This window comes from Marmota monax, unplaced genomic scaffold (assembly GCF_021218885.2).
Source record: "Marmota monax isolate L192 unplaced genomic scaffold, Marmota_monax_Labrador192_F-V1.1 WCK01_AAM20220418_F8-fsc00134, whole genome shotgun sequence".
NCBI lineage: Eukaryota > Metazoa > Chordata > Mammalia > Rodentia > Sciuridae > Marmota > Marmota monax.
The window spans coordinates 2,692,693-2,719,617 of NW_026692281.1; the positions used below are offsets into that span (position 1 = coordinate 2,692,693).

A 26,925-nucleotide genomic window follows, 5' to 3' on the forward strand; every position below is an offset into this window, starting at 1 on the left:
ACATAAAAATAAATAAAATAAAGGCATCTATAACTACATCTACAACTACAAAAAAAATTTTTTAAAAGAAAAACATGCTTTGTTTTAGTTTTTTTTTTTTTTTTGGGGGGGGGGTTGTTTTGTTTTTGATTTGTTTTGTTTTGTTGGCAGTGCTGAGGATCAAAACCAGGCACACATGCCAGACAAGTACACGACCACTAAGCTGCATTCCCAGCCTGAGGAAAAAAGTTTCCTTCCATCCTTAGTAGCAACTCTGTCTGGAATAAGCACAATTGAAGGTCAATATCTATTTCTACCTTTGACAGGATAGAAAGAACTGCCTTTCACAATCCTCACAAAACAAATAAATTAAGAAGTGAGATTAGAATTCTTTTTCTTTTCATTAAAAACAGATTCACAGGACTGGAGGTGTGGCTCAGTGGTAAAGTGCATGCTTAGCATGTGCAAAGCCCTGCATTCAATCCCCAGCATGACAAAAAAAAGTAACCATTAGTAATATTCCTTGTTAACTGCCAGTGCTTCTAGTGCACTCTAATTAATAAAGTTACATATAAATTAATTTCAAAGGATGCAAACTTGCACTAAGCCTAGAGCTCAACAAGATTCAAGCTGGGCCAACCCATGTGAGTTCAAAAGGTGTCAAAGTAATTAGAAGAGATATAGGTTTCAAGGTTTCAGTGGCGGGTGAGTATACTGATTTAGGAATAGCCTAGAAGGGGAGAATGTTCTGTTGAGATGTGGTTCTTAAAAAAAAATGTGTTTCTTCTGGGATCAAAAGTGGAGATACAAAGAGTTTTTGTAGGGGATGAACTGATTCCTATAGGCTAAAGGGTTAGAAAATGATACATCTTATGGAGGTAGGCTTTACCTTTTGGGGACAAGACAGTAAAGAGGGTCTCCATGCCAGCATGGACATGGTCAGCCACATGGCAGTGCATCAGCCATGTCCCAGGGTTGCTGGCCACCATCTCCACAACCTCAAAGGTCCCTGGGAACAGATCCACCACATCTGCCCTGTAGCTCTGTCCATTCTGAAAGAGAGATTGGGGGTGAAGGAGAGAAAATGAAGGGTAAAGGAACCATCTCAGAGCTTACAGGAATTAAGTCTATGATGTTGCATATATGATACAACATTAAATCATGTACAACCAGAGAAATGAAAAGTTGTGCACCATTTGTGTACAATGAGTTGAAATGCATTCTGCTGTCACGTATAACTAAATGAACAAATTAAAAAATACAAAATAAAGTTTATGATGTTCACATCAGTGACATGAGACTCCAAAATTCCTAGACCAGAAAGCTGCTTTAAAAGTCCACTTTACTCATCTTTGTTGAATCCACCCACACAAACTAAATCAACAAAGGACTCTCTCCTCCTACTCTTTTTTAAATTGTACCAATGTAAAAGATCTTCTAGATTCCTTTAAAAGACTCAAAACTAGTATCCTCATGTCTTTTAGCACGCTGAAATCTGGAAAACTTATATTAAGCCTTGACACCTAGAAAGGAGCCATATGTTTTCCTTAGAAATGAATTCAACTTAATTTCTCCTCCTTATCACCTGTATCTGTACATCTAGATTTCTAAGTCTGATCAAATCTTCAAATCTCTGCTCTTTTCCTAGGCTAAATATTCAAAAATCTACATATCGTTCCATATAGTTACTAAATTGAAACTTTCCTTTTAATGGATTGCTGACTTTCATAGACTCTGAGATGCTACTCTGAAATTACTTGCTCTTAGAATCCTTGCTTACTTTCAAGTCATTGACTGAGACTCAGTGACATGGCTTCCTTCAATCCCCTTACCCAATAAGTGAGCCATTCTCTTCCATTTCCAAAGGGAAGTTAAGGTCTAAATGGAAGTATCAGATCCTCAGACTAACAGCTGAATGATAATTCCTAGCTCAATATTCTCCACATATTAGACCTCTGATCTTTCAACTGATTAATACCTTATTCCTTGCTATTCCCTTCTTCCTCAATGGCTGTCAAGAAACTCCTTTGATCACTCCTGAGGGTCTCAGCCCTCTTTCCAGCTCACCTGATAAAGGAAGCTCTCAGCATGGAAGTGGACTGTGTGTAGGTCAATATCTTGGCCCATGGCCAGCATGTACCAGGCCACCCGTTCTCCTTGGTACATGGTAAGACCCCTGAGGTTGGCATATAGTTTCCCATTGATGGCTGTAAAATAAGAAAATGTCTCTTTTATTCCTCACCTTGATTCTCCTTTGTCACTGTCCTAGGTCTGGTCCTTATCATCTCGGATAATAGCAATAGGCTCCTTGCTTTCCTCATCTCTATCCCATATACCTCCCCTTAATTTATTTTACACATTGTTGTTATCTCTCTAAATAGTTAATTTGTTCATGTCATTCTGCTACGTAAACTATTTTAATAGTTCCCCCTTTCCCAAAAAAGCAAGCCTATTGCTCCATAGTCCAGCTAAAAAGGTCTTTCAAAGTTCAACTTCCGAGTACCTTGCCAGACTTATCTACCACTACTCAACACATTTATTCCAATTAGGGTCATTTCTTCTCCATCCCCCATATGATCGATGTATGTGCTTTGTGATTTTATATTTCTGAACTTCCCTCCCATAAGCTCAACCTCCATGTTTTCCCTCAAGAAAACTTCCCTGACCTCCTAACTTCTCTCCATACTGTTCATTCTTTCCACCTCCAAACTCCACCAGTACTATTTTTAATCTCATTGGAACTTGATAAAAGCTGTCTTCTAGGTTTGCCAATCTTTTAAATCATAGAATCTTACATTTTCAACTAGACTTAGGTTACCAGTAAGCAGGAAATAATTGCATATACTAGTATTATAGGTTCCTTATATATATTTTTTTTTTCAGAACAACCAGCAAGCTACCTTGGCCTACAACAAACAATTTTTTAATTTGTCATTTTCATGTAATTAGTAATAATATTAATACATGGCCCTTATCATCTCTTTCTTCCTAGGCCATGTCCTACGCTGCACTCACAAACTACTCATTGCTATATAATTCACACTGGCAGGACTTTGCCCAGAACAATTTCCTCCCACTTCTTATGTTCTCACTGAGGGAAGGTAATTTCTATTTTACTCCTCAAGAGGGGAAATAATGGAAGGATTATTTATAGTCTATCTTTTTATATACCCCCACCAAACTGAATTTGGCAGAAGGGACTAAGCAAGCTCAAGTAAGGCCCTTCTAGATCTTTTCTTTCTCTAATCAGTCTGATCACAGAAAAGGGTGCAAATTGATTCACTGTCTCATTGTTGGTAAGATTCTGCCTCTGTCAAGAGGGAGAGCTATTGTTGTCCATCTATGCCAATGACAAGGTAGAAAAATCTGTCTATTGCAAGAGGAGTATCAGCAGGCACACTTAAGTGTAGAACTAAATTCATTTTTCTAATTAACCTTCTCAGTAATAAAGCTTACATGCAATTTTCAATATCTCTCTTTCTCAGTTCAAAAATCCAGAATGGAAGGGAAGAATATTATTTATTTGTGTCCTTGGACCCCAACATCATTTATCTTTATATTTCTAATGCCAGCACTCAGAAATTGCTCAAAAATACCTGCTAGGTAGATTGATCTGAAGAGTTTAGATGAGTTGACATATAAACAAACAGATGAAAGTGGGCATTAGACAAACTCCTGCTATTAGCAGGACCTAAATTTGCCCTCATTCACTTTTTGCCCTGGACCATTTATTTCTCTGATTTGAGAGAACTAAAAAGTTCACTTTGTGAAGTTTGTGAATCATCTGTTCTAATGTGAATCACTCATCTCTCCATCAAGAGGAAATAGCTAAAATCTGTGGGACAATGAGATACTCCTTTTGAGTTCCATTAGAGTCGTTATTAAAGCTGCACCTCATTCTCAGATCAAAGAAATCTTGGGCTAGATGGGGTGGTGAGAGATCACTTCATACATCCCACTGCACTTAAGCTTTCCTTCTTATTTGAGACTTTCTCCTGTTTTTGAAAAGCTACCCCAATCTCTAGAGCAAGGGAAGGCTTTGATGCACAATTTTCCCACCAAATCCATTCAAGAATCAAAAAGTTCTTCCTATATCTATTATAAACCCAGTACACTACTCCCTGAGGCTCTCCTCAATTATTTCTCTCCAATTATTTCATCTGTATGTTTATTTGTGGTGCTGGAAATTGAACTCAGGGCCTGGTGCATGCTAAGCAAGCAATGAGCTACACCCCCAGTCCCAATTGTTTCATCTGTAGATTGAAACTTTGTTTTAAAAACAGACCAGCCAGGCATGGTGGTGCACCCCTATAATTCCAGCGACTTGGGAGGCTGAAGCAGGAAGATCACAAAATTTATAAAGCCCCTGTCTCAAAATTTAAAATAAATAAATAAATAAATAAAAAGGGATGGGGATATAGCTCAGAGGTAGAGGCCTGCTGGGTTTAATTCCCAGTACCAAAAATACAAATTAAAAAATAAACATACTAAAAGACAAACTATCCTTCATCTATCTATATTGAGAAAGCAGATTCCAAATTCAGAAACCTAATGAAATAACATGATATCGAGAGACTTAAGTCAGAATTTTGAAACAAAGAGGCCCCAGGCAGTTAGCTCACAAGGTACACAGAGGGTCACAAATGTCCATCTTGCCTTCTTTAATATGTTAAAATTTGCTTGTGTCACCATGGCAACCTTATAGCATTAGCTTGCTGTTTTCTGGGCACCTGAGCTCATCTAGATCACATATCTTCTCTGTGCATATAAATGTACAATAATAGGAAATATTTCTTCTAATTCATCCCCATTCTGCCTTCTAACCTTCCCATTTCTTCTGGAATTATGCTCTCTTATTTAGTGATGGGACTATCAGATACCCTCAAGCAATTAATGGAAACTTCTTTGGAATAGAAGTAGCCTCTTTTCTACAGACCATGCATTTTATTGCTCTCCAAGAAAGTCTCATCCAGTAGGTTAATGTGGCCTGGCTCTTGGGGCCCATAGGTTGCCACATTCTCCTTCAAATACCAAGACTGATTTTCATCAAAGATCAAAAATAACAAGGCAAATTCATGGTCCATGTCATTTCGTCCTCCATTGGGCTCCAGGGTACCCTTCCGGCAGATGGCTAAAGGCCCCACCAAGCCACTGTACATGTCCTGATAAGGGAATAAGAGGGAAAGAGAGAAAAATCAGGTTATTGGTTATTCCTGGGTGGCCATACTCTACAGGGATATGGCTTACATGTGAGCCCATTGTACTCAAAACTTCATCATAATGTCTTATATTTATAAGCACCCTATTTTATTTCTCTAACCTATGCTTTACCTATTTGTAGGTCTTCAAATCCACCAAGCAACTTTCACAACCCAATGCCTTTACATGCTGTTTCCTCTGCCTGCAATGCCTTCCCCTCCAACACATTCCTTGTCTGATGACATGATTTTATTCAGCTTTCAAGGGCCAGAGCACAAGTACCTCCATTGTAATGCCTTCTTCACTTCCCTCTTGCTCAGCTAGGCCATGTTCTTCGAAGGTAGGGAATTATATCTTACATTTTTTTATCATCCAAAGCACCAAGCAAAACGTCCAAAATGTAGCAGACAATAAATGATTGCTGATGGCTTGCTATGAGTGAGTGGGTAGACAGAAAAACCCATTTTCCAGATGAGGAAATAGAGACAGAATGACTTTTCTAAAAGTAACTTCAAAGCAAGCTAGAGCTAAATATTTGACTAGAATCTCCTGGCAAGCATCATCAGGTTTTGTGAATGAGAGCATATTGCCTTACAGGATCCAAAAGAAAAGGCAAGAAGAAATTCCTCAGGACAAATAGCTGGAGCTGCCTTTTCCCTTCACCTGATTTTTAAAGTAAACCCAACATTTGAGGAAAATCCAAAATCCTAGGCTCTAGAATTTTAGGCCTGGGCTTATTACTACACCTATTTAACAGCTTCTTTTGTAGTTGCTTTTGCAGTAACTGGGGACTGAATTCATGTCTTGCTAGGTGAATGCTCTGCCACTGAGCTACAACCCCAGCCCAGTGACTTCATTTTCAAAGGCAATTCCCCATTTCTAAGACCCACCTCTAGTCAGCCAATCTTGTTTTTACCTTTATGGGATCTACTGCAGAATAATATATCCAGGAAACACAAGCAGAATCATTGGGTCCAGGGCCAGATCTCTCTGGAACATTCCACTGGTAAGTAAGCACCTCACCTAGGAAGAATAAATAGGGGACCAGATCAGAAATTTCTCTCAATTTTAATGTCTCCCCAAAAGGCTGTTGTGGATGAGTCACAGGACCTTTTAAATTATTTCTCCATCATTTCCATAACAGTATCCATTTTTTTTATGACTTTATTTTTCTTCCTTGTTGGAAACCCTCAACAGTTCTCTTCTACTCTCCACTTCTTTAAAGGCCCTAGTCTAATTCTCTTATAAAATATCCTTACTTTATCTCTATGCTTGTAGTATACCTGCTTTTTGGGTTCTGTTTAGGTCTATTCTTCCTGCTGCTACCTCCTAAATGCACCTGTTTCCATGAAACTCTAACTCTATCCCTCTTCTCCCTTTTTCCCCCATACTCTCTATGGATGCTTTCAGATAAATTTCTAACATAAACTGTGATCTATGTTTTCATAAAATTTAAATACTACAACTAGCCAGACCTTTCTTATTACCAAGCTCCAACCCCAATTTCTCAAAGAAATACTGGTAATGATTTGATGATTGTATTGATATCATGTCAAAAACTGAAAATGAACCAGGTGCAGTGTTGCACATCTGTAGTCTCAAATATTCAGGAATCTGAGGCAGGAGAACCACAAGTTTAAAGTCTGTCTGGGCAATTAAGAGAGATCTTGTTTCAAAATAAAAACAAAACTAAACTAAAAAGGACTGGGAATGTACATCAATGGTAAAGTTTCCCTGAGTTTGATCCCCAGTACAAAAAAAAAAAAGTGCTGATAGTGTAGCTCAGTAGTAAAAGCATTTGCTTACCATAATCCCCAGCACCAAAAAAATGTTATGAACTCATATGAACTTACAACCTTTTTTCTGCAAATTGCACCTCCAATGTCTAGAAATAACATCATAACTTTCTTAGTTAACCAGAAAAAAATAAACTTTAGTCTTCCTTGCCTACTTAAACCTTCATCCATTCAACATCCAACAAAATACCAACCAAATAGCATGTCTTATTGAGTCTGCCTCTACAATGTGTTATAGCCACCTCTCTTCTTTCCATTTCCTGCCCTATTTTCTCAATTTAACTATTACAAAACCTAACAAGTCTCTTTGCTTCTAGTCTTGCTTTCACCAACCCAACTTCCAATTGCTCCTATATTAATGTTTTTAACAGCTTTATTGAATTTGCATGCCATATAATTCACCCATTGCTAATTACTCTAATTTGATCATTATAGATTAATACATATAGTGAATTATCATAGTGTAATACATAAATATGTATAATTAAAATAACAAGCTGGCCCTGATACTGCACACCTATAATCCCAGCTTCTCAAGAGGCTGAGACAGGAGGAATATATGTTTGAGGCCAGCCTCAGCAATTCAGTGAGACCCTGTCTCAAAATAAAAAGTAAAAATGACTGCAGTTGTAACTCAATAGTAGAATACATGCCTAGCATGCAGGAAGCCCTGGATTCAACCCTCAGCACCCCCATAAATAATACTGCTATCACCATTTGTGTACATTTTTTGAGTGAACCTGTAATTTCATTTCTCTTGGATGAAAACCTTGTGGCAAAATTACTGACTTGTATAGTAACAATATGCTTAACCATTTTAGGAATTGCCAAACTGCTTCCCAAAGCAGCTGCATCATTTTATATTCCAACAAACAGCACTATTATGGTGCCAATTTCTCTACAACCTCATTAAAAAATAATTATTGTCTTTTTTTCATAATTTTACTTTAGCCATCCTGGTAAATGAGAAATGTTATCTTATTGCAATTTTGATTTTCTTTTTTCTGACAGCTAATGATGTTGAGCATTGTCTCTTGTGCTTATTGGCCATTTTTATTATCTTCTTTGGAGAAATGTCTATTCAAATCCTTTCCTCACTCTTAATTGGGTTATTTGTTTTTAGACAATAAAATGATAAGTAACTTAAAACTTAACAGAATGAAAACAAACCACCCAATTTAAAATGAGCAAAAATTTGAACAGACACTTCATTATAGATGATATAAGGCCTAGGAATGTAGCTCAGTGATAGAGTGCTTACCTTGCACATGCAAGGCCCTGGGTTTTTGCAACAACCAGTACCACAAAAAAAAAGGATACTGTAGGAATCTATATTCATATCCAACATATCTGTATTCATATCCATCAAGCTCTCCAGGCTCAACAAGAGAAATGCCCTCCTCCAACTCCATATGCCAGGTGCAGTACTTCATGACTATAATCCCAGTGGTTCTGGAGGCTGAGGCAGGAGGATTGCAAGTTCAAAATCAGCTTCTGCAATTTAGCAAGACCCAGACTCTAAATAAAGTTTGAAAAAAGGACTAGGAATGTGGCTCAGTGGTTAAATGCCCCTGGATTCAATTCCCATACCAAAAGAAAAAAAAGACAAATATGCATATGAAAGGCATATGAATGGTATTCATCACCATCAACCATTAAGAAAATACAAATCAAAATTACCCTTCTGGCACAGGAAAGGGAAGGGTAAGTAAGTTGAAACACTCAAAAATACTACTGGACACAGTGAACCATTGGTAGATAGGATTTGGTCCTCAGTAAAGAACTATTAATAATGGATATTTAATTAGCTAATTATTTTGGTACCAGGGATTGAACCTTTTTATTTTTCTTTGAACTAGGGTCTCTCTAAGTTGTTTTGGGCCTTGGTAAATTGCCAAGGCTGGCCTTTAAACTGTGAACCTCCTGTTTCAGCCTCCCGAGTGTCTGGGATTACAGGCATGTGCCACATGACTGATTGAATAATGGACTTGTTTTAAAGAAAACAACTGACAAAGTTGAAACATAACAACTCAATCTTCACAAATTCCCTGAGATGATGATGATGATGATGATGATGATTTTGGTATTGGGGTTTGAACCTAGGGACGCTTACCCACTGAGTCAGATCCCAGTCTTTTTTTTTTTTTTAATGGAAAAAAGGTCTTTTATGAGCATGCCAGGCAAGCAGCTGGGAGCATTATTATTAGTGCCTCAAAGAACTCCCCAGCACCTGAATTTTGAAAGTACAGAGTTTATAAAGGCAAAAACCACAAGAACAATTGAGGCACATGTAGGTTAGAAAGACCCACTGCCAGTCTTTTTTATGTTTTGAGACAGTCTCACTAAGTTGCTTAGGACCTTGCTAAATTGCTGAGACTGGCTTTGAACTTCGGATCCTCCTGCCTCAACCTCTCAAGCCGCTGAGATTACAGTCATGTACCACCAAGCCCAGCCTAAATATGATTATTAATTCCATTGTTTTGGTGAAATAATTGAAGCTTGTGGCTATTAATCAATTTCCAAAGATCAGATATCATAGCTGAAATTTGAAATTATTCAGTGTGGTTCCTGAAACCTGCTCTTAGCCACCACTCTATGAAGGCTCTATTGCCTCATACTCCCATTTCCCATCCCCAACATATCTATATTCATATCCATCAAGCTCTCCAGGCTCAAGGAGAGAAATGCCCTCCTCCAACTCCATGAGAGTTCTTAATCTCACTTTTCACACTCAGATTCCCTCTCCCACCTGGATCTTCAACCTCTACTTTGCTGGTTCCTCTCCCCACTTAAACCATGCTCAAGTCTCATCTTTCTTCTGTGACCCCCTTTTCTTCTGTGACCCCTTTCTCCACCTTATCTTCCTTCACAGCTAAGCTTTTTTAAAGTTTTGTCAATATTTATTATTCTCATTTCCTGTTCATTCCTTAATCCTCTACAATCTAGCTTCTTTTTGTACCACTCCATCAGAATTGTTCTTGTCATAACTGGTGTGGGTTGAATTGAGTCCCCACCAAAAAAAAAATATGTTGAAGTCTTAACTCCTAGTAGCTCATAATTTGACCTCATTTGGAAAAGAGTCTTTAAAGGAGTAATTTATTTTAAATGAGATCATTAGGGTAGGTCCTAGTCCTATATGACTAATGTCTTTACAAAAAAAAGAGGAACTTTGCATACAGAGGCCAATAGAAGGAAATGATGTGAAGGGACACAGGAAAAATGATCTTCTGCAAAAATCCAGAGAGGACTGAAATACAGCCTTCCCTCACAGCCCCCAAAGGGAACAAAACCACCAATACCTTGATTTTGATTTTCTAGCTTCCAAAACATTCAGACAGTAAATTCATTTTGTTTATTTTTTCACCCAGTTTGTAATATTTCCTTATAGCAGCAGTAGCAAACACAATCTCCAACAACTTCCATACTAGAAGAGTCAATAAATAATTTAGAGGCCTATGTGTCTGTCCTAACCTCATGCCTCAAAGCTTAAGCCAAACCAATATGCTAACAAAAACCCTCAAAAATGCAAAGGTTTCACACCCTGATGGTATCCCCAGAAGCATCTCAGAAGTTAACTTCCTTGCTTATTTCCTGATACCCTCTTATCCTAAACCAGGCCTCTTTTTCTTCTTCACTTCTGCCTATTAAATTTGTCTCCCATTGCTGTTAGGGACCTGCCCTTGGAATACAGCTTTGACAGCTGAATGAATGAAACTGGCAATGTCTGACATCTCTCATCTTCACTGAAGTTCCCAAACCTGACTTCATCCCTTTTTCTGCCCTGAGTTACTTTTTCATTTAATGTGTAAAATGTTGAGAAAAATAACCATATGACACTTATGATCCACTTGCAGTAATGTCAAGCATCCATCTCAAGAAAATATGTCTAAAACGTGTGAGCCAATGAGATACTGTGGGTCTGACTATATTAGAGTAACTGCTACAGCTATGGTGTTCTTGTAGATCAAATTACCGTTTTGTTAGTACTTGAAAGAATTAGAGATAGTGAATTCCAACACAGTTCCTTCTGGCATTTACCACACTGGACTGCCTTCCAGTCTACAATAGGACCTTCTAGATTCATTATCTTAAAATAATTTTCAAAGCCAACCTGTCAAATTGACCCCCTAGATGAATACTGACTGGCTTCCCAAGGGTGAGGGGTTGGGGTGAAGATAAGGGTGGCATTCATACATTATCTTTATCCTTTGAAGTAGCTGACATCTTAGATCACTCCCTTCTATTTTGACCATCTATATACCACTTATTAATTGGACATGCCCCTGTGGTCCCTTTCACTAGTGTATCTTTCTCTACCCATCTCTTTTTGTCTAAAATAATAGTAACAAATAACTATTGTTGTTAAGTAATACATGTAAATATAAGTGTGTATAAATACAGAGAAAAATATTTACAAGGAAACAAACAAAACTAGTAATATGGGCTACCTCTAGGAAGAGAGCTGAGGTTGACAGTACAGCCATGGGGAATTTTGTTTATCTGTGCTATCTGAATATTTTATAATGAGAATGCATTCATGTATTACTTCTATGATTAAAAATAAATTTTTAAAAATATATACAAATAAAACATGTTCAATGCTGAATATTGCAGAATCTATGAAATGTATAACAAGAACATTAAAATCACTATAATCCAATTATTTAGAAATCAGTACTCTCTTAGATTAAACTGCATTTTGCTACATATGAATAAATATATGGGGCTGGGGATATAGCTCAGTTGGTAGAGTGCTTGCCTCACATGCACAAGGCCCTGGGTTCAATCCTCAGCATCACAAAAAAGTGAAAAATAAATAAATAAATGTATGTGGGGATATACATATGTATGGATACATATTTATATTCTCTCATTTTAGAAAATTAGAATCATTTTAATACACAGCTTGACTTTTATTTAACTTTATATCATTAGCACTTTCAATATTATTAAGCTATATCAAAAACATGATTTTAATGACTATATAACCCTGCCCATTAAAGATATTTGTATCTTCCTGGGCATTTGGTGTACATCCACTTTTTTGCTATTATGGATAATGCTATAGGATACAGCCTTGCACATGAGACTTTAAAAACATCTATGACTATTTCCTTAGAATTAATTTCTAAATGTGGAATTAATTAGTCAAAAAGAGTAAAAACGTGTAGCAACCTTGATATACATTGCCAAATTTCCCTTCTGAAACGTTACACAATTTAAATCCTCACAGTAATGTACATTATACGGAATCCCCAGTAACACTTACTAGTATACTTTTTAAAAATCTTTGCCATTTCAAAAATTAAAACATAAAAAACAAAGATACAAAAAATAAACAAGAAGATTGGTTTGACTTGGAATTAATTATATGAAACCTCAAATGGGTCCTCTACACTGTTTGGCAGTCTTATTCTGTTTCTCAAAAAATCTTGTTTTAATTATGGTCACCCTTGAGCATGCCAGGCAAGGGTTCTGCTGCTGAGCTACACCCCAAGCCCTAAAAGCTTGTTTTAATTATGGTCACTCTACTGTGTAATAGAACATCAGAATTTATTCCTCCTATCTAATTGTAACTTCGCATAATAATGTAACAAACAGTTCAAAATAGCTAGAAGATTGGATTTTGAATGCTCTCATCACAAAGAAATTATGAATATTTGAAGTGATGTATATGCTAATTACACTGATTCAACCATCACATAATATCTATATGTATCAAAGTAACACATTGTACCCCATAAATATGTACAATTATTGTGTCAATAAATAATAAAAAAAAATAAAAGCCTGCTTTTTTACACTCTGAATCAGTAATTTTATATTTTTTTTTCTTTTGCTTCATTCCTCCCACCCCAATATAGCCATAGCCACAGCACTGATGGCCTTGCCTCAGACATGAATCAGAAAACTGAAGCCACCAAAAGAGAACTTTTATCAACTGTAAAAATATGCAAACCTCTCTCACTGTACCAGGCATGTTTGTATGCTAATGGCAATGATCCAGCCAAGAGAAAAAGACTGGCTATTAGGGGAGTTAGAGACAGACACACACACACATACACAATAGCAAAAAGATTAAAGTAATTAAAAAATGGAGCGGGTATGGCATCCAGAGCATGAATGAGAGGAATTAATATTTGATGAGAGCAGAGATGTCTTATCATTTGCAACCAGAGAAAATAAATAGAAGTTTGGTGCCAATCAGAGAGGCTTGCAGTGCTATAAAATATAATAGCCATGTGTGGTTAGTGCAATTAAGGACCTGATTTTTTAATTTAGTTTAATTTTAATTAATTTAGATTTGAATAGTCCTATATGACTAATGGCTATGGTATTGAATAATTCAGCACTAGAATATCCTATTTAAAAATCTTCCCTGGATCCCACATTCCTCTCCAACTACAAAATCCCATTTTCTTCCGAGCATTCAAAGATAAGGCTCCCATAAAAGCTGTTGATACTCCCAATTTCATGTCCACACCTCCTTTTTACTCTTTCATCCATTTAATCTGACTTCTGTTCCCACCAGTCCACTGAAATAAATGCTTCAGCTGTTTAAATAAATACAAAGAGCCAGGTATACTGGTGAATGCCTGTAATCCCATTGGATTGGAAGGCTGAGGCAGGAGATTGTAAATCATAAGCCAGCCTCAGCAATTTAGTAAGGCCCTAAGCAACTTAAAGAGACCCTGTCTCAAAATAAAATATAAAAAGGGCTGGGGCTGGGGATATAGCTTATTTGGTAGAGTGCTTGCTTAGTATTAACAAGGCCCTGAGTTCAATCCCCAGAACCACCACCAAAAAAAGAAAGAAAGAGGTCTGGGGATGTGGCTCAGAAGTACCCTGGGTTCAGTTCTTGGTACCAAAAAAAATTATACATATACACACACATTAATATATATACTATATAAGTTACACACACACACACACACACATACACACAGAGGTAAAGCAAAATATGGATAAAAGTAAAGGCACCAGGTACCAGGGATTGAACCCAGGAATGCTTAACCACTGAATCACATCCCCAGACCATTTTTATTTTAAGACAGGGCCTTCCTAAATTGCTGAGGCTAGCCTCAAACTTGCAATCCTCTTACCTCAACCTCCTGAGCCACTGGGATTACAGGTTGGCAAAAAACAATTTTAAAACTTTTTAAAAGCTATGAATGTGCAAAATTATAACACCAATAAGGAAATATAGAAATAAAAATGAATTTTCAGAATTGAAAATTATAAATGAGCCAGGGGTCATGACACTCCTGTAATTCCAGCTGCTCTGAAGGCAAGGCAGGAGGATCAAAATTTCAAAGCTAGCCTCAGCAATTTAATGAGATTCTGTATCAAAATAAAAACAATTAAAAAGGGCTGGGGACGTGCCTCACTGGTTAAGTGCCTCTGGGTTTAATCCCTAGTACCATAAAAAGAAGAAAGTAAAAAAAGAAGGAAGGAAGGAAGGAAAGAAAGAAGGGAGGGAGGGAGGGAACAGAACAAATAAAATTAAAATTTCACTGCAGGGGTTCAATGGCAGATTTGAATAGGCAAAAAAACAGAATCAGTGAATTTGATGAGAATAAAATGGAAAAAAAGTATTCTGTGTAAGGAGCAAGAAGGAAAAATTAATAAAAAGAAGTGAATAGAAAATAAGGAATCTGTGGGACATTAGCCAGATTAATGTATACATTATAAGAGTCAAATAAAAAAATAAAAGGGGAAAAATATCTGAAGATATAATGGCTAGAATTTTCCCAAATTTGATAAAAAAAAATCTAAATCAACTAAGTCCAAGTAGGATAAACTAAAAGACATCTACACCAAGGCTAATTACAATCAAACTGTAGAAAAATAAAAAGGGAGAATCTTGAAAGTGACAAGAGATCTATCCCATGAAGGAGATCCTCAAATAAAATTAACAGTTGCTTTGTGTCTGCTTGTTTTACTGTACTAGGGATCTAATGCAGTGTCTTATACATGTTAGACAAGTATTCTATTACTGAGCTACATCTCCAGCCCAAGATTAACCATTAATTTTTCATCCAAGACCATGAAGATCAGTAAGAAGGAAAATCAATAGCTTACACATTTAAAAGCTGAGGAAGTTCCTTACCATTAGATCTGTCCTACAAGAAATGTTACAGGGAGATCCTGAGGTTGAAAGAACATTACTAACTTGAAGTCATATGAAGAAATAGAGACTTCTATTAATGGTAAGTACAAGCATGCCTATAATCCCAGAGACGGGAGGCTGAGACATGTGGATCACAAGTTAGAAGATAGCCTCAGCAAAGCCCTAAGCAACTTAGTGAGACTCTATTTCTAAATAAAAAATAAAAAGGGCTAGAGATGTGACTCAGTGGTTAAGCACCCTGGGTTCAAACCCCAGTACCAAAAATTTTTGTGATTTTGTTTTGTTTTCTTTTTGAAAACCAATTGCTTTATTATCTGATAACTCTATACACAGGAATTTCCTTAATCTGAAGTCTACTTTCCTAATAGTAGTATAGCTGTATTAATGTTTACATATTTCATATTTTTAAATTCTTTTACTTCTATATTTATGTTTTTATATTTAAAGCAATTTCCTTTTAAATAATATATAGTTGGGTCTTTTAATTCAATATGGCAATGTCTTTTCATTGGTATGTTTAGACTGTCTAAAGTTTATATGATTATTTTTGTGGTTCGAACAAAATAAATCATAGCAATTCATTTTTTTCTATTTTTCCATTTGTTCTTTCTTACCCTCTTTTCAGCCTATTTTTGCATTAAATGATCATTTTAGATGATTCATTTTATTTCTACCACTGATTTATTCTTCATAGATCTTTCAAAAAAAATTTACAAGTTGCTCTACAGTTTACAATATATTACAACATCTATTAGTAAGAATCCAGTTTCTTTTATTTTTTTAATATTTATTTTTTAGTTTTCAGCGGACACAACATCTTTGTTTGTATGTGGTGCTGAGGATTGAACCCAGGCCGCACGCATGCCAGGTGAGCGCGCTACCGCTTGAGCCACATTCCCAGCCCAAGAATCCAGTTTCAATTCATATTAAACTGTATACAATCATATCCCTTTCATCTATTCTATTTTTGGTCATATGCTTTACTTTTGAATATACATTGCTGATATTTACTCTATTATTTTCTTTTAGAACAATCAATACAATTAATTTGAGTTTTACCTTTGTTTATTCTATTTCCAACTCTCATCATTTCATTGTATGCATCCTGCTTTGTCGTGTCACTTCTTCCTAAAACACTTTTTTTAATATTTATTTTTTAGGTGTAGATGGACACAACACAATACATTTATTTTTATGTGGTGCTGAGGATCAAACTTGGGTCCCGCCCGTGCTAGGTGAGCACTCTATCACTGAGCCACAATCCCAGCCCCCCCCCAAAAAAAACACTTTTGACATTGCTTTTAATATCGGTCTGGGGGAAATGTATTCTCATAGATTTTTTTTCTGAGAATGTGTTTATTCTTATTTTTCCTATGTATAGTACTCTGTGCACAGAATTCAGTGTTTTTTAAAAACTACTTATGTTTTTAATTTTAACTGAAGACAATATCCTTATTTTACTTTACGTGGTGCTGAGGATCGAACCCAGTGCCTCAAGCATGCTAGGCAAGTGCTCTACCACTGAGCCACAACCCCAGCCCCTAGAATTCAGTGTTTTTATTTCAGAACTTTAAAAATATACAATTGTCTTCTGGCTTCTGTTTTCTGATAAGAAATCTGTTCTAATTTTTATCTATTCCTTTATATGCGATTTTTTTCTGGCTATTTTCAGCATTTGGGGGGGGTCAGTAATCTTACATTGTATATTTAAGGATGTATAGATTTGATTGTTTGCTTTGATACTGGGAATTAAAACTGGGGCACTCCACCACCAAGTTACACCCACAACCCTTTCGTTATTTTTTGAGGCAAGGTCTCACTAAATTGCCAAGGCTGGCCTAGAACTTGCAATCCTTCCGTCTCAGCGTCCAAAATCACTGGGATTACAGGCAAGATCCACCCCCACCCCAGCATATGTTGTCTCTTGATAATTACGCTAGTAAGTGTTAGAACTTCCTTTTTTTTTTTTTTCTTTTTCAAGACTCTTTTTTTCTCCCTCACCATTTGTGTTTTCCATTATCTCTAATACTAGTTATGGTGGTGGTCATTCTTGACTTAATCCTAATTCTAAGGGAATGCATCTAAATTTTTTTTCTGTTTGCTATGGGTACTTTTTGGAAGAGGGAGATAAATCTGTTTAAATATTTAGTCATCATAACTAACAGAAATAGTCCTCCAGTGGAAGGAAAATTCTAAAACCACTTTGAAGATTAACTCTATAAAGTGATTTTTTCAAGATGATGATACCAGACATATCCTAATCAACAAGCATCTTAAATGACATAGGTTCTAATAAGTTTGGAATTTGTACCTTCTTATACTCCCGAGATAATTTATTCTTAAAAAAAAAAAAAAACAGGGATTGATCCCAGAGGCACTTAACCACTGAGACACATTGCCAGCCATTTTTATTTATTTGTTTAATTTTGAGACAGGGTCTTGCTAAGTTACATAGGGCCTCACTAATTTGTTGATGCTGGCTTTCAACTTTTGATCCTCTTGCCTCAGCCTCCCAAGCTGCTGGGATTATAGGCATGTGCTACCATGCCAGGCCAAAGATAATTTATTCTAAGAGTATTATAGTGCATACTCCAGGAGGTTTAGAATTTCTCCTATATTCAATACAGCTTCCTTGAACTAGAAAAAAAAGACCTAGTTATGAGGTTAACCATACTACTTTTGAAAAGTTGGAATAATTACTTCAGAATTCTGACATGAGCAGTTTGTGTATTAGAGCCCTTATTAAATCTTACTTTGTTGTCTGTATTGTGAGTTACAGGATTGGTTAACATGTGGTAGAATGAGGAATGCCCAATTTTTAATGTGTCATATTTTATTATTGTGAGACATTCAAAACAATGTCCATCAAAATTATAGTTAGAGCCAGGCACAGTGGTGCACGCCAGTAATCCTAGCAGCTCAGGAGGTTGAGGCAGGAGAATCATGAGTTCAAAGCCAGCCTCAACAATGGCGAGATGCTAAGCAACTCAGTGAGACCTTATCTCTAAATAAAATAGAAAATAGGGCTGGGGATGTGGTTCAGTAGTCGAGTATCCCTACGTTCAACTACGTTCAATCCCTGGTACCAAAAAAAAAAAAAATTATAGTTGGACTCAACTGAGCAAACTGATAAACTTACTCTAAAATTTATATGGAACAAGAGCAAAAACCTAAATTCAATATAGGAGACCTATCCTTAAACATTAAGGCAAATTTCAAAACTACAATAAAATTAGTATATTATTGCAAGAATAGAATAATAGACAAATGCTACAGAATAAACAGCTTAAAGTCTGATCCATATATTTAGAGAAACTAAGCAAACAATAAATGTGGCAAAACAATTCTAAGGGGAAAGAGCTGAATTGTTTAAAAGATGGTATTGAGAAAATTTGCTAAAAAAATGTAAAACAGATCCTCAGCTAACTGAACATAGAAAAATAAACTCTGGCCTGATTAAAGATCTGAATTTGAAAAAAGAAAATTACAAAGTTAATAAAAAACAATGCAACAGAATATTTTTGTGGCCAAGTGTGGGGAAGTACCTCATAAACAAACCTCTGAAAGCACAAACCATAAGGCCTAAAAATTCATGGATTTGATCACATCAAATCAAGGACTTCTATTCAAGAAATGATACTGCAATTAAAGTTAACAGGTGGTTGATAAACTCAGAAAAGATATCTGCAATGTGTAAAACATACAAGTATTAATTACTAAAATATAGAAACTACTAAAAAGGAAAAAATAAACAAAAATCTACCTAGAAATCTCAATTCAACGTCTAACTGCCTGGGTTCTATCCCCAGGACTGCAACAAAAACAAACAAACTAAAGAAGCCAATTGCCTCTTCTTGTAAAATACATCCAGAATTAGAATATTTCTTACTCTTTTCACTCTATGAGGCTGATCTGAGCTGCTGTCATCTCTTACCTAGATTAATACAATCCTCTTCGTTGCTCTTTACTGTAGAACTCACTCCTTGATTGATTTCATATGTAATATGACTTTAAAGATCAATTACATGGTGATGATTCTCAAATATTTATACTCAGTCCACATGTCTCCTTTAATTTCTACACTTGAATACCCAACTACCTTCTGGATATGTGCATCTGAATATCTGATACCTGAAACTTCACATGCCCCAAAGTGAAACTCTATCTTCCATGCATGATCTGCTGCTTTAAATCTTTCCATTTCATTAAATGCCAACTATTTTTCTATGGGTTTAGACCAAAACCTTGAAACTGTATTTCACTGTTCTTTGTTTTTCTACCTACATCTTGACCAGTCCTACTGGATCTTTAAAATATATCCAGAATCTAACCACTGTTCACCACTTCTAATCATCCCATCCTGGTCCAAGCTACCAACATTTCTCACATGATTACTGCATTATTTGTAGATACCTCCCTGCTTTTTTAGACTCTTCTCAACACAGCAACTAGGCTGATAATGTTAGGGGCTAGAGCTGGGGCTCAGTGATAAAGTATTTGCTATGGCTGAGTCCCTAGGTTCAAGCATCAGCACCATCAAAAACAAACAGATTGATCACACTAAAATGTAAGTCAGATCATCATGTCACAATCCTTGAATATCTTGCCAATCCACTTGAAACCCCTACAATTGTCTATAAAGCCCAACATAATCTACTCCCCTCTGTCATTCCACTTTTAATTTCTGACCTTTTTTTCTGTCAAGCCATACTAATTGCCTCACTGGTTTTTGTTTGTTTGTTTTAGGTTGATTTTGTTTGTTTTAGAGTTTTGTTTTGTTTGTTTGGTTGGTCGGTCGGTTGGTTGGTTGGTTTTTGGTACCAGGGATTGAACCCAAGTGTACTTAACCCCTGAGCCACATCCCCACCCTATTTTATTTTGAGACAGGGTCTTGCTAAGTTGCTTACGGCCTCACTAAATTACTGAGGCTGGCTTTGAACTCATGATCCTCCTGCCTCAGACTCCAAAGCCTCTGGGATTACAGGCTTATACTGCCTTACCTGGCTGCCTCTCTCTTTTGATATGGCTAAATACATTCTTGCTTCAGGGTGTTTAGCCTTGCTATTCCTTTTCCTTGAAATGTTCACTCCTTCCTCTGATACTTTTCTCACTGATGCTGCACTAGCTCACTCTCATGCCTCAGGTCACACATTAAATGGCACTACCTCAAAAAAAAAAAAAAAATATATATATATATATATAGACCCATTATTCCTTTCTGCCACACTTATAGCACTTATTCCCAAAGTATACATGTCTGTACTTGTTTTCTTGCTTATTACATGCCTTTACAACATAGACTGTATAATTTATGAGGACAGGGACTACATTAGTTTTATTCACCGATTTTCAATATATTATTTTTTTAAAGAGAGAGAGAGAGAATTTTTTAATATTTATTTTTTAGTTCTCTATTTATTTTATTTTACATCTTTGTTTATTTTTATTTACATCTTTATTTTATTTTTATGTGGTGCTGAGGATCAAACCCAGCACCCCGTGCATGCCAGGAGAGCGCACTACCACTTGAGCCAATCCCCAGCCCAATATATTATTAGTGACCCCAAAATTCCTTCATGTTCTATTCGATATTTATATTTATTCTTTTATACACTTTTACAATAGTCATTTATTTTGTAAGAACATTTCATATAGTAACAATATGTTATGTATTTCACCGGGCATGATGGTGCACACCTATTATCCCAACAGCTCAGGAGGCTGAGGCTGGAGGAACAGAAGTTCAAAGCCAGCCTTAGCAACAGTGAGGCAGTAAGCAACTCAGTGAGACCCTATCTCTCAATAAAATACAAAATAGGTCTGGGGATGTGGCTCAGTGGTTGAATGCCCCTGAGTTAAATCCCTGGTAACAAAAAGAAAAAAAAAATATGTATATCTCCTCTTTTGCCTTTAAAGTCAAAAAGGTTATCTCACCCTGAGTCCAGATAAATGTTCACTTATGTTTTCTTTTAGTTCTCTTACCTTTAATCCACCTGTAATTTACTTTAGCATGTGGTAATAGACAGCAATCTAATTTTCCCCAAACGATAATGACTCATCTTAAAACCATTTATTCATCAACTTTTACTTTCTTTCACTGAAGTACTAGCTTTTTCTAATATGTTTCTTTTATATATACTCAGTGTTAAAGGCAAGAGTCAAGATTTCAATGCTATCATGTGGGTATTAATCCAGGACTATAGGAAACCTGGTTTTCCTTACTCATTCCTTCCATTGGGGTGTTAACTGGGAAAACTATAAAGAATAGTAGTGAACAACAAAAAAGAATAGTAGTGAAATGAAAATTGAAGTATCACTTATATAACAGCTTACTCAGTGTCCACTAACCCCTATTGTAGAACTCTGAGAAGCCATGAATTGAAGAATAAGGCTTTGACTTAAAGGTCTGAGCAAGGCTTCCTCTTTCTAGCTGCATTGCTAAGATCTGCAATGCAAGTGCTGCCCTAATTCACATATCCAGCTCACCCAGTTGCAGACTCAGATAAACCTACCATATGGAAGTAGGCAGAATAGGGAGTAGTAAGATAAAAGAAACAGAGGCACTGTCCAGCAAATATCCTGGGTTCTGATTAATAACTTCTCCCAGTGAGGAGCTAGTGCAGAAAGAGGCAGAAGCAAAAGTAAGGGCTAGTCATGGAACAGAAGTACTCCCACTGCTATTGACAAAGGCAGAAGCTTGGTTCTGTTTCAGGGATTTTTATTTTGTTCTATTGATTTATTTTACAGAACCATGCTGCTTTAATTATTGTACTTTTATAATAATGCTAAACGATCAGGATGTGCTAGTCTTCTCTCATAAATAAGTTTTTTAAAAAGTTTTGGTTCTTCTTGCCAAGATATTCTTTATTTTTTCAAATGAATTTTACATACAGTCATTGCATTTCAGTGCAAAAATATCCAATTATGACTGTGATTATAACTGCTTTAAATCTATAAATTATTTAGCATAGATTACCTCCTCCTAGATAATGGTATTTCTCAAAGTTTCACTCTCAGCTTAATGTTATTTTCCTCTACACACTCCTCACTGGTTGATCACATACATTTTCATCATTTCAACTGTCATCCATTATAGTTACTAATGTCTAGTAATCTCCACATCTACTCAAGGTGTCTCTGAAGTTATGTGCTCATTTCTGCAACTGAGTATAAACTCCTGTTCTTCTGGCTCTCTCAATCCCACCAGAATATTTTAACATATCCCTCATATTAAGCCATTCAAATATAACTTCAAATAACCCCCTCAAAATACCAAACAGACAGAAAACTGCTCCCTGCTTCCTTATTTGTTTATCTTTGCAGGAGTTTCCCCTATCCAAGGGCTTAATCCAAAACCTTCTCATTATCCTTGGCTCCACTGTCACCTTTATTCCCTTAACACTGTTCAATCATCATATCCTATTGATTTTATCATAACATCTTCTCAAATCCATCTAATTCTCTCCATCTTCTTTTTCTACCACTTCTATTAAAGCCATGCTCATCATTTCTTTTATTAATATCTTTATTTTTTAGGTATAGATGGACAATACCTTTTTATTTATATTTATGTGGTACTGAGAATTGAACCCAAGTGCCTCTGACATGCTAGGCAAGTGCTCTACCACTGAGCCACCACCCCAGCCCCATTTTCATCATTTCTATGGATTACTACAACAACATTCCAACTGGTTTCCTGGCTTCTAATGTATCTTTTCTCTTGTTTTAGTCATTTGTTGTTGATTTTTGTACCTGAATCTCTATCTTCCTTTGCACCTAAATTCCTACCATCCTTCTGAGTGGCTTCAAGGTTCCTGTAGATGCCTTCAATCAACAATCCAATCTATCAGTCACTTGATCTCAAGTCCAGTGTGCTTCACCTCCACTTTAGCCCTTGATTACACTCCTGATCTTCTCATCACCTTAACTTGTAAATCTTAAACAGCCTAAGTCTTAACATTAAACCACACTCACTGTTTCCAATCCCACATCTCCCAATCACCTTTTCCTCTAATCTAATAAAGCTTCTTTCTCTACCACTTATCAAAATTACCAATTTCTCCCTGGTTGCCAAATCAAATGGGATATTTTCTGGTTTTACAATACAACCTCCCTGAAGCAGCTGAAATCTTTGGACCACTTCCTCCTTAAAATGACAGTCATTTTAATGTCTATGGTTACTATTTTCTCCTGGTTTTTCTCTTAGCATCTTGCTTACTTTTCAATCAGTACTTTGCTTTAAAATTGGTTTTCCTCTGGATCTCATCTTAGAATTCTTATTGTCTCATGTCTTTCCAGTGACTATATTCATTCTATGACTCCAACTACCTAAATATTAATGCCTCCCACATCTATTCCTGAAGAGCATACCATTCTCCTGAGCTCCAGATCTTTATGTCTGGTATCTGTATTTGGTCATAGTACAGACATCTCAGATTCAACAAACTCAAAAGTAAACTCAAGTCAGCTTGGTCCCAGATTCCCTGCCTTGATGAATGATATCACTGCATACCTTCTGTCCACACAAAAAAATTGGGACGTTACTCAAAAGGTTTCCTCCAAAATGTGGGTGTTGTTTAAGGAGTCTTTGTTTTACTTATTGATGGACCTTTATTTTATTTATTTATTTACTTACTTATGTATGTTCGGGGTGGAAAATTGAACCCAGTGCCTCACACGTACAAGGCAAATGCTCTACCACTGAGTCACAACCCCAGCCCTTAAGGAGTCTTATCTTTCTTACTTTCAATATCTAAATAATCACAAATCCTGTTTAATTTACCTCATTGATCTTTTTAATCTATCTTTTCACCAGAATTTCTCTCTTTTCCCCTACTCCAACTTTCATCTCTCTTACCTTTGGAATTTTACACATTACATAGCCTACAACTACAATTTCCTTTACCTTGATTTTCTTCCACAGTACCCTTCACCCATATGCCTCTTATTCTTTATGTCAGCAGTTTTCAAAGTCCAGTTAGTGAACTAGCAGCATGAGCATCACCTGAAAACTTGTTTAAACTAGCAAATTCTTGAGTCTCATCACAGACCTACCTAATCAAATAATTTGGGGATTGATTCCAGCAATATGTGTTTTAACAAGTGCATGACTCTGATACACAGTAAGTTTAAAAACTATCAATTTAGAAATTTAGATTTCAGCTGTGATACCATCTATTCTGGGAAACATTTTTTTGTATAGGGATTGAATCCAGGGCCTAATGCATTTAAAACAACTGCTGATATCACTGAGCTATATCCCCACCATTTTTTAATTTATCTTGAGACAAGTTCTCCCTAAGTTACATAAGCTGGCCTCAAACTTGCAATCCTCCTGCCACAGCCTCCTGAGTCACCAGGATTATGTTGAGAGCCACAGCCAAAGGGGCCCCAGCAAACTTCCAGCTGCCAGCACCAGCTGCCGGCTGATGATTGGCTCACAGCGGCCCCAGCAACATCTAGCTGATTGGCTCCTCAGCCCCAGCAACATCTAGCTGATTGGCTCCTCTGCGGTGATGCTCATTGGGCTGTTTCCCTGCCTTTTCAGACCACGGAGCTGCTCATTGGGGGACTTTTTTGGCTCCGCCCATGTGACCCAGCCAATCGGCCTCAAGAGCAGGAGGATTGTGGGAGGTGGAAAGAAGCTTGTGGGGGAGAGAGAGGCTTGTGGAAAGCCGGTGGTGGCAGTTGAGGCTCTGAGGGTTTTTCCTGAGAGGCTGTTTTGTTTGGCGTGTGTGGTTCTAAAAATAAAGTTAGTTTCTTTTGACAAGTGGCTCCTGATTGTGCCCAGCCAGACTGCGGCAGGATTACATAGTTATACACCACCATGATTGACTGGGAAACCATGCTTGATCATACAAATATTCTATTAAGTACCCTTTTCTCCACCTAACTATCACAATGTAAAACCTCCTATCTTTCACTTATTACATTGTATTATAATTGCCTGCTTAGTTGTTTCTCTCATAATAGCCTAAGTTCTTTAAGGTAGGAAAAATAATACTTGCCACTATATTCATAGCTTCTAAAGGTGCTCACATCATCTAGTAGGACTCCAGTAAGTATTTATTCAATGAATGAATTCATGAAGAGAATGTGGCCATGATTATGGTCACTCTACAAGATTAGGAGTTTAGTATGTGACAGGGGTTAGAATTAAATCTTTAAGGGGGCATGAACTTTATCTGTTGTTGGGTTTAAGTATAAATCTGTGGTTGGGGCCAGGTCACTCTCTAGATAAGATCAGGAGCTCACACTGGAGCCAAAACTATGCTGTTAGAGACCTGAAATAAGAATATTAACCAAAACCATACCACACCCTGTTCTGGAATTGTACTGAGTATTTCATAGAGAAAAATTCAGCCTATGGCCTAGTCTCAGTTAATATTCCTGGATCAGGTCTCTAAGAGTATTTTCTTTTTCAGTGCTAGGGTTCAAACCCAATGCCTTATGCATGGGAAGTATGTATTCTACCACTGACCTATATCCCCATTCTTGGTGTGTGTGATTATGTGGTGCTAGGGATTAGACCCAGAGCCTTATGCATACTGAGCAAGTATTGTACCACTCACATATACCCCCAGCCTGCAAGAGTGTCATTTTTTTAAAGGAGCAAGCCCAAACACTTAAGCATATGTGTTATATATCCTTTGTCCCTTCACTAAGTGTTCTCACTCACCAGGCTCAGCAGCCCGTGGCCAGCCAGTACCAGATTCTAGCATTCCATGAGCATGCATAGAGTAAGGGCGGCTGGCATTATTCTTGAACACCACAGTCAGGATATCACCAACCTCTCCTCTGATAAGTGGACCTAGTACATGCAAAAGAAATAAATTTTCATTAGTGGGAAGTGGAATAGGAAATGTTAAGAAAAGGAAGATATCTGGGAGTCCCTGAGCAAGGATCTTCTGAGACTTTAAGTCATGGTTGGCTCCATTCTTCAATTAAGAGCCCTTTAACTGATACTGCTACCCACAGCATAAGGATACTTCAATGCCAAGATTATGCTTCTATTTACCCCCATTTTTCCCACCCCATGTCTCTACCTAATAATAGCTCAAGGCTCTAGATAATCAGAACTCTATGGAATAGTTGATGATAAGGATTTAGAGTTAGGCACAGAATGCTGAATAGCTGGGATCTCTTCAGAGGCCAGTGGGTCCCCTTCTGTTCCAAGATAAGAATGAGGATATCCATTAGACCCTAAAAAAGTGGAATAAGAAAAACTACTGTGATAATTAAAATGGCATGAGTGGGAATAACTGTTCCCTATACCATTTTTCCATTTTGAATATACCTAAATTCCCCTCACCATTGCATCTTTAAAAATCTACCACCCTCAGAGACACACTATACCTCAAAGTTGTAGAAAACCTGGAAAAACTTGGTTCTAGTTGCTGCAGAGTTCATACTTCCCCTTTACCTTTAGTGCTTGTTTTCATGGCTACATCATAAAATATTATCATACTTTTTTATATTACCAAGAAAAATTGAGAATGAAGAATAGGAATATCTTTCTGATATGAAATAGCTCCCCTAGAAAGAGCTCAGGCTTCTAGACACTAGGAGGGAAATGCAATTTCCTTACCCAAAATTCCTAAGTGCTCCTCTGACCCAGACCTTGGCCGAGGGATCCTGAATGTGCCATCAGTATATTCCCTGAATACAGCTTTCTTGTATCTGGAACCCAGAAGTCCATCCTTGTTGCTCAGGAAAATGTGACCATAACTAGAGGAATCCAAAGACAGCTATCAGCACCTGACCTTCAACCCTTCATTGCCAGATATAGGGAAGTTATGTCAGAACCATTCTCATATCACA

General features: G+C 36.9%; 1 protein-coding gene across 5 annotated transcripts in view; it reads right to left on the reverse strand.

Annotated features, from left to right (window-relative positions):
* Heph (hephaestin) overlaps positions 1-26,925 on the reverse strand; it is a 92,581-nt gene that overhangs the window by 14,535 nt on the left and 51,121 nt on the right. For all 5 annotated transcript variants that reach the window (XM_058578113.1, XM_058578124.1, XM_058578119.1 and 2 more), the window contains exons 16-21: positions 26,693-26,832; positions 25,784-25,915; positions 6,095-6,201; positions 4,916-5,141; positions 2,047-2,186; positions 869-1,031 (exon numbers count right to left, since the gene is read on the reverse strand). In XM_058578113.1, the coding sequence (XP_058434096.1) occupies positions 869-1,031; positions 2,047-2,186; positions 4,916-5,141; positions 6,095-6,201; positions 25,784-25,915; positions 26,693-26,832 (908 nt within the window). The remainder of the gene's footprint in view (positions 1-868; positions 1,032-2,046; positions 2,187-4,915; positions 5,142-6,094; positions 6,202-25,783; positions 25,916-26,692; positions 26,833-26,925) is intronic.